This window comes from Dermacentor variabilis, chromosome 11 (genome assembly GCF_050947875.1).
Source record: "Dermacentor variabilis isolate Ectoservices chromosome 11, ASM5094787v1, whole genome shotgun sequence".
Lineage (NCBI taxonomy): Eukaryota > Metazoa > Arthropoda > Arachnida > Ixodida > Ixodidae > Dermacentor > Dermacentor variabilis.
Genome location: NC_134578.1, coordinates 50,020,332 through 50,034,604, shown reverse-complemented (window position 1 = coordinate 50,034,604; position 14,273 = coordinate 50,020,332). Strand labels below are relative to the sequence as shown.

At 44.4% G+C, this 14,273-nt stretch overlaps 1 protein-coding gene across 3 annotated transcripts in view; it reads right to left on the bottom strand.

Moving 5' to 3' along the window:
* Positions 1-2,859: 2,859 nt before the first annotated feature.
* The window catches only part of LOC142564168 (uncharacterized), a 33,469-nt gene continuing 22,055 nt past the window's right edge, over positions 2,860-14,273 (bottom strand). For 2 of the 3 annotated variants that reach the window (XM_075675057.1, XM_075675058.1), the window contains exons 4-5: positions 13,926-14,184; positions 8,859-11,488 (exon numbers count right to left, since the gene is read on the bottom strand). In XM_075675057.1, coding sequence (XP_075531172.1) covers positions 10,797-11,488; positions 13,926-14,184 — 951 coding nt within the window. In that variant the 3' untranslated portion in view covers positions 8,859-10,796. Of the gene's footprint in view, positions 6,969-8,858; positions 11,489-13,925; positions 14,185-14,273 lie in introns of those variants that run through there. The other variant, XR_012824509.1, reaches the window with a different exon arrangement.

Sequence of the window (14,273 nt, the reverse complement as noted above, 5' to 3'; positions counted from 1 at the left end):
TGTAGGACTCTCACTGCCTCCCCGAAGATGCTGATGCAAAGGGCATGTGCTCTCGTGCAATTGACTTGCACAGTGCGTTCATCTCCAAACAGTAACTATTATGGCTCTTTGAGATGAACATGCTGTGTCATGGGAGCTCTGGGGCATCTGAGGGTTTAGGTGCTGTGGTGGAGCACTTGTAAAAGACAGCCTTCCTCTTCTCCCACTGCTCTCTCCCCTTGCAGCAGCTGCTGGCGAGAAATGACGAATTGGCTCTCCGAAATTATGCACTGAAACAAATGCTACCAAAATGTCCTCGCTGCAACAAACGTGTGCTTTGAAATGCATCACTCCTCTAATGAAGCAAATAGCTTTCTAGAAGTGCTCAGCTGTTCGTTTTACAGTGAAAACCATCAATGATGGCTCCTGCACAGTTTTGTTGCACGCGTCGACCAAACACCCAAGTTGGTTTTTTGGGGGCACGAAGGAGGCTATTAGCTTGGCACCCGTCGAGTAGAACTGCTGTGCCTGCTTAACATGCCCATACGGTCATTTATAACAGTCCAAGAATGAAGACTACGTAATAAGCCATGGAACAGGAAATGGAAGGTGTAGTGTTGAGAGAAAGGAACAAGGTAGTACAAAATAGAGGGTGAATCAACGCAGCTGAAAATTTAGAGAGGAAGTAGTGCGCAGTTTTGCAGGTCATGTATATGCGTAGAGCAGATAAGCTGTGGTCTGTTGTAGTTGCATAATTGTTGTCAAGGGAAGTGCAGTCGAAGAAGGCAGAGAATTAGATTGTGTGATCAGATGAGAAAATTTACAGGCAATAGATTAAGTTGGTTTATAAAAGAAAAATGGAGACCACCGAAAGAGGCCTCCGTGCTGCAAGTGAATTCGAGAGGCTGATGATGATAATGCAACTCAGCAGAGAACTCGCGTGTTTGATGCCCGCCTGACTGCCATCTGTGGTGCTAACAGGACTTTGAACCCCTTCTCACCCATGCAATTCTCTCTCATCTTTCCAGGACATAAAGAAGCAACATGCTCGGTGCAGCGTGCATGTAACTGTGGAGTCAGTAAAAGCTGTCCAGACAGAGGCCACATTGCTGACCAGGAGCAGTGTGGATACCGCTTTCGGGACATCTGGAATTGATTGCAAAGACATGTCCAAGCCTTCTCATGCTTCGCATGCCGCAGAGAAAGCGCACCTGTGGACAGAAGTCACAGGTCTCCGAAATTTCCAGGACAGTGACTCTGGTGCACAAGTTTCTCCAGGTTAAATTTAAAATTTATTGTTGATGCCTAACCACTTGTTTATTCACTATTTGGCAAAGAATAGGAACATGGGGAATAGGTGACTAGGAACCAACACACTAATATAAAACAGTGATTGCCTGCGTTCAACTGGGAATCAAAATAGTTCATTGTTGCCGTTATTACTTTGTTTGGCCAAATTCTGTCTACTACGAGACAAATACCTCTCCCGACACACTTCAGCTGACCTTGTTCCCCCCAAATTCTTCCACCCTCTGTACCAACAGATTTTGCGTACAGCCTCATTGCTACATTCCAACCACGGCACTGCACGTGCTGCATTTGTCATGTTGTTCACATCAGTCTGTTAAGATCCTAAGTCTCATGAACAGTCATGTTCCCTGAGCACCATTTTCTTGTTAAATTTCGTGTTTCCTCGTGATTTTTTCAAGAACAGTTAGAAACACTTAAATATCTCCTTTAGCCGTTGTGTAAACTTCTGGCCCTGAAGATGCGAGCACACAACGACCTGATCACATATAAACTGTCTACGCTGCCTACCTGCATGCTATCGAATGGATCTGTGGTGCCATATAGTTCATGTTTCAGAAATGAAGCACAAGAAAATGGATGTGTTGGCATTTTACAGAGCGATGAGTAAGTAGCTGTCACACCTTGCATTTTTGCGGTTGTAATACTTTATAAAACCTTTGGTTAATAAAATGTTTGCGTGTTATCTGGCTGTGCATCCACTCTCATTAAAATTTTTAGGGGTGTTCAAATAGCGAAATTTTCAAACTGAATATTCAACAAAATAACCCTTCAATGCTGAATACTTTATTTCTAAACCAAGTATAAGGGTTACGTAGAGACCGTTCGATGATGTTTTGTTTTCATTTCAGAAAAGTGTTGTCATAGTGAATTCTCAGAGTAACTATGAATCATTACAGTCTTTGCTATTCGATTCATAATAAAAATTTTGAACATTTGCACACGCTCATTTTTTTTTTTTTTTGAAGTGTAAATAGTTGTAATGAGGCATTCAAGCTGTCACATTTACATTTGTGGATGCCACACCCTAAAGCAGTTTGTGGTGGTCCAGCCAGGCTTTTTAAGAGCACATTGCTTCTGTTTAAAATGACCTAATATTTATCAAAAATTTGTTTGACAGGTGTAGAGAAGCATGCCAGGAGAAGAAAGAAACTCGATGATAAAAGTGCCGAGGCAGTGCTGCTGAAGATTGGCAATGGTGATATTTCGGACGTGGACTTTTCAGACGATGACTCTAACAACTCTGATGTTGAGGAAGTTGTGAGTGCAAATTTTCTTTTTGCTTTGCGCCAAGGAAATTAAAATACTTTTCTTTTTTCCTTTTATTTTAGGACAATAACATCAGCAGTGCCATAATGGCAGAAGCTCTGGTACAACCGGCAATTTCGAACACTACAGATATGGAACTTGACGTGAGCACACCGTCCACTAAGCTTTCGGTGAAATGGGTCGATGGAGAATTGGCTCCCAGTCACACAGCTTGCAGCTGCCAACCGCAGATTGGCTCACTACCACGAGAACCACTGGTGTATTTTAGTCAGTATTTTTCTGTCGAGATTTTTGACAGTCTAGCAAAGTTCACCAACCTGTATGCACTCCAAAGAAATGGTGATTTAGTGACAACTAAAGAGGAACTCAAGGTGTTCTTTGGAATCCTGATGCTTATGGGTGTCTTAAAGTTCCCCAGAGTCCGCATGTACTGGCAGACTTCAACCAGAATACCGGCCATTGCAGATGCCATGAGTGCTAAACGATTTTTCAAGATTAGGGTGGCAATTCACATTGCCGACTCTAATGCTCCAAAAGACGGCAGCTGCTTGGATAAATTCTGGAAAGTCCGCCCCATGCTTGAAGCAATACGGCAGCGCTGCTTACAACTTGAGCCGCTTGAGCACAGCAGCATAGATGAGCAGCACGTTGCTGTCACCGGCCGTGTGTCGAGAAAACGGTTGGCTAAAGGCAAGCGGCATCCCAAAGGATTTAAAATGTTTGTTCGCTGTAGTGCAGATGGTCTTGCACATGATCTTGAGCTCTACCAAGGCACACGCACTGGTGTGAGTGCGCAGCACACCGACTTGGGGCACGAAGGCTCGGTTGTGATGAGACTTGTTGAAGGCCTGCCGAAAGGAATGAATATGAAGTGCTTTATGGGGAGTTACTTTACCTCGGTGGGCCTACTTCTTCAACTTAAAGAAATCGGTATCCTTGCCACTGGTGCTATTAGTCCTGACCGTTTGCCCGGGTGCGTGCTCAAGTCTGAAAGAGAAATGAAAAAGAAGGGTAGGGGAAGCACCGACGCCAAAGTCTCCGAAGCCAGAGACATCACTGCTGTTCGCTGGCAGGACAACAGCGTTGTCAATGTGGTGTCGACCCACGTAGGAGTCGGGAACCCACGAAAGGTGAAGCGATGGAGAGAAGCAACAAAATCGTATGTCGAGATAGACTGTCCCGAAGCAATTGCACAGTACAATGCTTACATAGTCGGGGTGGACAAACTCGACTTCCTGATGTCCCTGTATCCACTACACATCAGGACGAGGAAATGGCCAGTGCGGGTAATGTCGCACTTGGTGGGCTTCGCACTGTGCAACAGCTGGATCGAATACGTGCGAGACTGCAGTAAAGCGGAGCTACCTCGGAAAAGCATAATGGACTTGTTAGCTTTCCAGTCTGACCTAGCGCACAGCCTCATCACATGTAACAAGGCATCACCAAAGGAGTGTGGAAGATCAAGCAACAAGTCCCTGTTGCCTACTCCAAGGAAATCACTGCCGCCAAATAGCGTTCGGTACGACGGCTTTCATCACTGGCCAGAACATGTGACAACTTCGTGTGCCCAGCGCTGCAGGAGAGAAGGGTGCACGTCCAAGTGTAGAATTCGATGCAGAAAGTGCAGAGTTTTTCTTTGCTTGTCATCGCAGAATGACTGTTTCTTTCTTTTTCACAACAAGTGAGGCGGTGTTCTGTTGTGTGCAGTCGAGAACTGTGGGACGCATATTTTCACCGTGCTGCAAAAGCAGTGTCGTTGTGAAAAGTCAAAGTGCTTTGCCCATTCGTCTTTATATTATACCTACAGAAATACAATGTACATATTTGTGGATGCCTTTAAAAGCATTTTGCAAAAAAAAAAAAGTGAGATTTGCAGGTGTTGCTTTCTTGTATAAAGGTGAAGTGCCTTTGGTAAAGAAGGCAAGCGCCTTGCCTTCCAGTGCTGCGAGGCGTGAAAGGTTTCCAAGATGCTTACAGAAGACATGACCAATAGACATCGACTTGCAGAAAAGTGCAGCTATTTCGCAGGCACTAGTTGGAATCGGTTGGCGCAGGACAGGGGTAATTGGAGATGACAGGGAGAGGCCTTCGTCCTGCAGTGGACATAAAACAGGCTGATGATGATGTTTATTAATTAAAAAAGCAAAGAATCTTAGTACCCCGGATAACCACTCACTCCAAAGGCGCTACGTATAACATCCATCCATATGTCCATTCAAATGGTATACCAACACATACCCTAACTGTTCATTCTCAGCAACACAACTTAAATACTGGGCATGTTAACTGGTATGTATACATGCGCTGGCATTAGTTTCTTTCTTTTTTTTATCAGAATACCCAAATCAACACATGAACATAAAAGTTTGTATAGGCTAACAGTAGCAGTGCTAGTGGTGACGTCTGGCTATGTCAGCGTCTATAGGCATGGTATGGCTTGAGGGCCAGAATGGAAGCTTGGGCCAGTTGGCTCGACATTGGGAATGGTAAAGCAGCATGAAAGATGCTACTTGACCGTTGCGAAAGGTTTGGTGACCCAACAGCTGCATAAACAAAAATTTCACCACTCCTTCCGAAGCTTGCACAGCTGATAGCCTCTTTCAGATCCCTTAAAATTGCTACTGCGACTTTTGCTTGATTCAACACATTTCTGTATAAAACTGCTGTCCAGTCTGCAACCCCTACCGAAAGCCATCGTGTACGTGCAGTGTTTTTTAAGTGTCTTCACCGAGTTTTTGTAATCTTGTATATGCATGACCTACAGAATTGCACTGCAACAGACACTTATTACTGCCCCAATTTTGCTTGAGCCAGAAAATGCAGCATGAAATAGACAAGCACACGAGGGAGTAGTACTAGACAAGTGCAAACTTGCAAATCATATTACATAAACCCAACATATTTGTAAATAAAATCACTTGCAACAGTCATAACCTCACAGTCATAACTTAACAAGAGGTGTAGGGGGAGAAAAAAGGCACCTCAAGAATGTTGACGAGAAATTTGATTTTATTATATAAAGGTGCCAATCGCTGACTGACACATTTTATTGCGTTCACAGATAGCAAAAGACCTGCTGTGGTGGCGGAGTGGCTCTGGCATTGCGCTACCAAGCCCAAGGGTGCGGGATCAAATGCTGCATTTCGATGAGTGCAAAATGCAAAAATGCCCATGCACCGTGCATTGGGTGCGGTTAAAATTAATCCACAGTCTCCCATTACAGTGATCTTCCTATTCAAATTGTGGTCCTGGCATTTAATACCCTAGAATGTTATTTAGATAATAACAAAAGAAGCTTCACTCATTCAACTCAAGTGATCATTGATGGCTAAAATAATCTAGAAACCCAACAAACTAAGTTTTCTGCTCTATTGCACTTGACCTATTGCACTGAAGCGCAAGCTTGCCTGTGTGCTCCTCCACCCAAACATATGGCACCAGGTCTGAGGACCCCGTACAGTTGCCTCCTCCACAGATACCACATAAGTGGGTCAACACGATGCACGACTAAACAGTAATGTAAAAAATTCCAGCAGGACCCATCACGATTAATGTTGACGTTAATGCTATTAGTACTGAAGCAACGTCATTGCAGCGACACACTGCATTGCTACTGCGGAAGCGCATGTGTATGACGCATACACTGCAACCAAGTTTCTCTCTTGCGCTTACCTCTGTACATGCTACGCCAATAGCAACGCAGCCGCAAAGTCTGCGTGTGGTGCACGCGTATATATTTCCTTGGACAAGATTGTCTGAATATATATGACTTGGGTTCAATTCCACACAGCACCAGATAAATTTTGAAGTTTTTTGTTTCTCATTAAAGAGCAGCACCCTGAGCTAAGTTGGTGTTGAAGAGTGGCGCATACCCAATGAGCAAAGTTGGTCCAATGGTTGATTTCGTTGGTCCAACATGAAGTTGCAAAGCTGGTCCAACATGATTTCGAGGAACTTTGTTCCCTCAGCACAGCTGCCTGATGCAGCTGTGCTGAGACCATGGAATACACAGTGACCTAAGTTGGCATGAAAGAGGTTAGACGTGGACAGACAAGACAGACACATAGCGCAAACTGGGTAAAGTTCCCAAATGCTCATCGTGAAAATGCAGCAGCAATGTTTGTAGCATTGATGCTTTCATCACAGCTTGCTTCATGGCATGAACGTTGGGCCCTTGATGACATGGCTTCTCGTCGCCTGGACCTTTTTCCTACCTTCAAGGCGATTCCTTCAGAACATAACGTCTTGGATCATACAAATGCCTGCAACAGCGCTATCTCTGTCTGAGGGGGTTGCAGAATTTCACTCAAGTTTGGAATGACTTCGAAAGCAAACAGCGCTAAAGAGAAAGACACAAGACGGAGCGCCATTGCCGAGGAATGACTTGTTACTCTCCAGTTCAGCATGGCCCCCTAGAAAACAGGAAACAAAAATTATATACATATATCTATATGCTGTAAGGCATTGCAGTTAAACAGACCAAAAAAAAGCCAACACCTGGCAATTCCTTCACCTATATAACAGTAGACACTGGAAGCAGCACGAGCAGTGCAGTCGCACAAGGCCCACTCGTCACAGTCACAGTGCCATTCCTTTTGATCTGCAAATCTTTTTATGGAATATCCACTTCATATATAACAACTACAATTTGTGGACATAAGGTTAGGTCAAATTACGTAATGGTGCGCCTTTGCGCTTCAAATGCAAAACACAATGTTTTGGTAACGAATGAAAGTGGCGCACTGTGGCAGCTGGCTGCACAAACAAGTCTCTCTGCTTGTTTCATGGTAAACACGTTCACATTTGCAATACCTTCCATGTAGTAAATGTCATATTTTGTGACATAAAGGTACGACACAATGGTGCATTTAATTTTTGGTCACGAATTTGACAAAAGCCTTTGAGTGTGATCTGCTCTGCATAAAATGAAGTGTGGTATACAGCTTCACCAACATGCACACGATTTTCAAGTGACGAAGACAGGCTACTGGCCTTGCGGTCACTGAGGGCAAACCATCACCATCACTTGTTGCCAGTTTTGGCTCAGCCAGAAAATTTCTTTTGCCATCCAAATGCTCACGGTACAGCTCCCACCGGTTACTGTGCAACAGTGCAACAACATTACAGCAATCAGCCCACCATCTTCAATTTGAATTAGAACTGATTCATGGCGGGGTATAAGAGGTCAAGCAGGGACTGCGATGGGCCATGCGGCTGTAGAAACATTGTTGTCAACATGTAATGGAATGTGGTGCCGCCAGAGAGACCGAAGGGTGCCTCCACGTGGCACCACAAGCGAGACATCATTCCGCAGTGTAGACCTCTGGATCAATGTTCGCCATTCATGGCTGTTGTTCGTGCAGCAAATTTCAGCAAGTCTAGATTTATGCATTACAGTGAAATGTGGTAACCATTGTTTCCTAAACACTATCTGGACAATAATCTGGCACTACTGTCTCGGTGAATTTCATAAAAGGTGTTGCAATTCCCTGGGATTGTCAGTATACAGAAAATCTGGCTCATCTTCAATGCGGCATTGTCCAAGACACGGCCATACTGTGTCAAGTAAAGCTTTCTGGAAAATAAGTCTTCCATACTGGTACTTCTACGACAGGTCACACGGTAGTCCTTGCTGATGTCTAGTCCAACAAGTAATGAATGGAAAAAAATATCCAACTGAAACTGGCACCACAGTGAGCACATACATGGTTCTCTCTTCAGATTTAATGAACCGAAAGTAATACAGTTGACATTACCTTGGCACTCAATTTTGAGTGATTTGGTTTTAGTAGTATTTCCTCGTGGTGATACAGTAATCATGCCATCTTGTATTGCTTGCATGCCACTATAACAAACCTGTGCTCTTCTCCAACCACTATAGCACGTCCAAACTGCAAGGTGAAATGCACATCTGCATTTCAACCCGTTGCAACACAGTGGCTTGATTGGCTTATGTAAAACCCTTTAATTTTGCGGCTGTTAAAGTTTTAAAAAGTTACACAGTCCTGTGCATTAAGAGTGCATATTTTTTTTTTAGCAATGTACATGACACCCCAAATCACAAATGCTGCAAATTTAAGTGGTCAAAAATATACTCAATGTAACCTCTTTCATGTAATATCTTAACAATGATGTTACTCTGCTTGTCGATTCAGTCATTCTCATGTTATCTGTACTTCCGCACATGGGTGTGATTGCCCATATGTAAGAGGAAATATAACTTTAGCTATAGCGCAAATGGGCATGCAGGACGACAGAGGAGACAGAGGGACAGTGCTGCCCTGTAGTCCTACTTGCCCGTCTGTACTATACTTCACTTTATGCAGTAACAACTAGCCCACCAGTCTGTTCTTTTAAGAGGAAGCTTTACCTCAACATCTCCTGATTAAGTACGCAGAAATGGAGAAATGGTTTTTCTTAGCATCCACAGCCCCCAACTTGATGAGGTTTGCTGCATTGAAAAGAAAGCTGTCTACGGACTCTAGAAAGTAGATTTTCAATTTAGGTCATGAATATTTTCAGATTTTAAAATCGTAATCGAAGGAACTTGCGTATTTAGTTTACAACTCCGTAACTTGGCAATAAAAGACGATAATCACAGTTCTGTAAAGTGCGCCTATTAAGAAAATGGATGCATTTACATGCATGAGGACCTCCCTCGTGTAAGGCCTGCACCAACACTTTGGAGCCCGAAAATTTGTAACACTGTTTCACTAAGCATCACGTGCATTCCCATAGGCGTGGTCTCCGAGGTTGCACCAGTGCATATTCTCGGATGCCATAACCACGTGGTGGTAGATTTCTGCGAGCTGTACTACATGGCACTCATTACTGTTCTGATAACAATTAATAGCCGTGTCATTCTTTCCCGCAAGGTCGTGATCATAGATTGTCCAGCATGCCTCAATGATACTGACTGCGCTGAAGTGCACTGTTTACGTGCATCATGCTTTCAGGTGTATTGAGAGGGAATTCCTGCAAGAATAGTGGGCATGGATTCTGAACATGTGGTATATGGTTCTGACTGAGACTCAGCAAGAGCTTCGAAGTGATGCGAATGTGAAATAGTAACAGAAGGCATGAAAGACCACCAGCTTTGGGTGTGCACTGCTGAGGCAAGATCGTCAAAACAATGAGGGCAGCAGACGCGACAAGGACGAGTGAATTAAAGTCATCATAGTAGGCCACTAGTGGCTGCAGTATTAATGCAAGTGTTAAGGGCATCGTGTTGCAGCAAATCTGGCATCAGCAACGTTGTCCGTGTGAGAAAAATCATCTCGAACCACGCATTCCAGTCCACGCAGGCCCTCCGCGTGGTGCATAATGCGTAAAGTACAACTTACACACAACCGCCAGACATGATAGTGTTGGATTGTAATTTGAATATACAAGAAAACACAATTCTGTTCTGCGGAAACTCAAACACAAGCCCCTTTTCCAGCTGCTGTTTGAGGTCTTTTTTAGTAGGAGTGGCACGCCCTGCTCGGTCCCTTGCAACACCATTCAGACTGAACCAGAAAGCTCGCATTCATGCATAGCGTTCACTGCTAGCGTTTCCAGGAAAACATTACAATGGTTACATAAGGTGCAGTTGCCAGGAAGCGTGAGTAGTTGGGGGATCTCTGAATGCTATCGCGTTCCACTGTTAAAGGTCAAGCTTAAGCGTCCTCCAAATTTTTTGCACAGCACTCTGAGCACAGTTCAAGCCTTCAGTGAGTAGTTGTAAGCCCGCCTTACACGAGGCAGGCTTATATAAAGTGGGCACCCTGAAATAAATCTGGAAAGTGGAGGTATTATACTAGTAATTACATTATGCACCATTCTGTGACACATGCCAGTGATTTGTGGATAGGACTTCTATGAAACCCTTGTTAACATTGCAACAATTTCATCCAAACTTGCAGATGACATCTGTCCACTTGAGGTGCTTTAACAGATGCAATTTACAGAACTGCATTATCTGCATTTGATGCTGAGATACAGAGTTGTCTAACAAGAGCACTGCTCTGCTTTGCATGTATTTGAGTATGGAAACTGGAGTAGGACCTGTGGTAAAGCTTGCTCTTAATGACATTCACATGGTTTCACAAGGTGCCACTACACCACATACGAGAGAGCTGAAAGTACTCAAGCCTGCAGGCTGTTCACACACCTGAAAGCTTGCCACAAGCTCCAAGCATTCGAAACGTGCAAGGCCAGCAGCCACCTCATTGGGGAATCTTGCACAACTGCAAGGCACACTAACGCCTCCCATTTTTGTGATCACGCATGTGTCTAGCAATGTCCGACTTCTCCACAAACGTGGCCAAGCAAATATGACACTTGTACGGCCACGCGCTCAAGTGCTGGAGAATGTGGGCCTGCAAATCATGTTTGTCGGCAAATGAGCTCGCACACCAATCGCACTCGTGCGTTATCCCGCATTCGTGGCGTCGACGAAGGTGCAGAAGCAAGCTGTGCCTGCCGTAAAAAGTGGCCTTGCACAAATTGCACATGAACAGCTTCACGCCCACGTGCAGCCGCAGCATGTGCGTCACGATGCAATCCTTCCTGAGATTAAGAGGCTGCTTGCAGAATTGGCACTTTGCTGTGGCTCTGTTCACGTGAGAAGTGAGAAGGTGGTCCCGCGTTACACTCCAGTTCACACATCTCTGTGAGCACAGGCTGCACTGGAAAGGCTCCGGCCATAGGCATGTCAGTACGTGGCAAGTCAAAGAATCCAGGCCCTGGAACTTTCTTGAGCAAAGTCCACAGGCATGGGCGATGACTACTGACCCTGCACTGACTGTGGCAGAGCCTTGTCCCTTTTCGCTGCAAGGTGGGTCGGTTGTCACTTTGAGTACACAGTCACCTTCTGCGACACAATCAAGTTCCGAGTCTTCCTGCATTCCACTGCTGGTCCTCCTTGAATTTCCCAGCACCAGAGGCATTCCTGAAAAAAAATAGAAAGTGCTCTCAACATAGACGACAAATGCTGGTAAATATGAAACTGGTGCCCTGCATAAAAAAACGTGAAATACAAGGCAGCGTGTCAAGGCACTATGCACAGGAAAGTTGGAGAATTCCACTGTGCAATTTGAAACAGTCGCTCGAATCCTAGAGTGAGAGCTCATATTTTTTCAAATCTAGATCTGTCTGCTTAAGGGGGGACAAGACACTTTAAATTACTTTTTTTTTATTTTCTTAAACAATTTCAATGAAATTTACACAGTTAATGTATTTATACCAGGTGATTTCAGAAATGAAATTATTTTTTCCTACGACAAATATTTTTTATGACATCCAAAAGAGGATGTTCTTTGTTTAGGGCCTAATGAGCTAATTAACAGCAACTTGCACGGTAACGTACAGCACACTGAATCGATTCTGAATGTTCAGTATGTCGTAAGATATAAATCATTGTTGTAAGTCATTTTTGAGCGAAGTTATATGTTGTCAAACTTAGCCATAAACAATGCCCACCTTGGTAATAGAAAAATATCAAGTTGGGCAATTGTCATCATTAAGCTTGACAACCTATAACTTTGCTTCAAAATGGCCTAAAACAATGATTTATAGCTTATGACACACCATGAACAATCAAATCGATTCCATGTAGCATACATTGCTGTGTAAGCAGCTGTTAATTCGCTAATTAGGCCTTAAACGAAACATTCTGTGTTGGATATCATAAGAAATATTTATCACGGAGAAAAATTATTTCATTTTTGCGATCAGCTGGTGAATATGCATTAACTGCACAAATTTTATTCAAATTATTTTAAGAAATAAAGTTTTTGTGTGTCTCGTGTCCCTAAATGCAGGATTGTCAAGGAAGCCATGACGTGTGCTACCCACATCACAATGCCTGACGAAAGCTGTGCACATAAGTAATGTTCAACTCAGTTCTACAGCAAACCCAGCCATACCAAACTTCAACTTAGTTGCTCCACAAATTGTACAGTACCTGCAGGCAGCTGAGCTACAGTCATGACTTTATATCTGAGACACTCATAAAAGGCACCAAACAGAAGGGTAATTTAGTAAAGCGTAAGGCAAACTTGGTGCTGAAAACTCCCTATGTTGAGTCTTTGGTTTCTTAAAACAATGCAATGAACCACATAGACTCGTGTAAGGGCCGCATCATTTTTTTTTTCACTATGTACGGCTCTTGCACGAGACCAGGCCTCCTGTTAAATTTTTCCAAGCATGAGTCTCAGGAACTTGCACTCTTTTTCACAAAACACGCTTCTCAATCTGTTAACTGCAGCGAGCTCCTCTTTCTGCTTCAGCCACCGACGTATGCACTTGTCATCAATGCCGAAGCTATGGCTAGCTGCTGGCTCGCTGTGCTCTTTTACGTACATGACAACTTTGAGCTTAAATGCAGCATCATACATCATCCTCAAACACTTTGTTTCCTTCGTAGACTCCCGGCAGCTGACAGATGAGCCAAAGGAGCTGGCTGCAAAAACTAACCGTGCAAAGAAACGATGGCACCGGTGATTTGCAGTGCCACGGAGAAATGCGGAGGAGCTGAGAATGGCTGCGCCTCGGACTTCAGAAGCCGAAGGGCAGCTCTCGCCATCTAGTAGCGGCATGCGAAAATTCGCTGATGAGCCCACATGGCATCAGGGCACCAAACGCAATTGCTTCTCGGTTGGATTATTGTGTTTCAGATTATTTTCAGCTGCGAAGTTGAGGATGCAGCCCTTACTCAAGATTATATGGTGATCCTCGCTTATGGATAAACTGTTATATTGGCTATAGTACTAAGCAAACAGTGTTCAAATCGCATGATGTGATGGGGAGCTAGTGCAAGAACTTTTAGCCAATCTTATTTTCACCCTCTTTCTGGCTTACCAAGACTAGCAGGGAAGAAGTTTGGGCGTGTTGGTAGGATGCATTCAGACCGGGATACATAGCGCAAAAATTACACAGGGACAAGCAGAACGATGGCGCCTGTGGAGGAATGTGAGGCCTGTGTTTCTCAGGGAGTCAAGGTGCTCTCTTGTGGCGGACATGAGCGCACGGGTGACCGTATCGGCCGAGTGGCGGCTTCACTTCGGGAACGCAGGCTATGTGTCCTGCCTGCGGACAAGGAAGGGGGTTTCGTGGTGCTTTCACAGGGTGTTTACCGTGATAAAGCCTGTGCTGCGGTATGTGCTGTCTTGTTGAAAGTTAGCGCTCGTCCTGTGTTCTGCTTGTCCCTGTGTAATTTTTGCGCTATGTATCCCGGTCTGAATTACCAAGACTCCTCTTGTTGGAAGACTCGTGCACGTGCTATTCCACTGAAGTAATTTACCAGTCCAGTTTAACGTTCCTTTTTAGCGAAACTTAAGTTGTTGATGGTGTTAATATAGATCACATCAAAATACATGGGGGTGCACCTTCGTTTGGCAGTGGCAGTTCCAGCAATGAGGAAGCGTCGTTGCAGACTTTCAGATCTTCGGACTGTGTCCACTTGGAGGCTTTCGGAGTGCACAAATCAGCTTCTGTCGCTTTAGAGATGCCCTCAGCTAACATGGATTTGACAGCAATGTCTGTTCTGAAGTCACACTGTGCAGATGCATCTCCTTGCAAGACTCTGGTGGACCCTGTTGCCAGTGACTGCTGCCCTCTGCAATCGGAGGGACGCTCCTCTACAACCTAGAAAGAGAGACAAGGTGTGATAAGCAGGCGGCAATGTGTTATCATCATTCCACTGTTTGTCGTAGTGCGAATTCTCTGCCCTAACA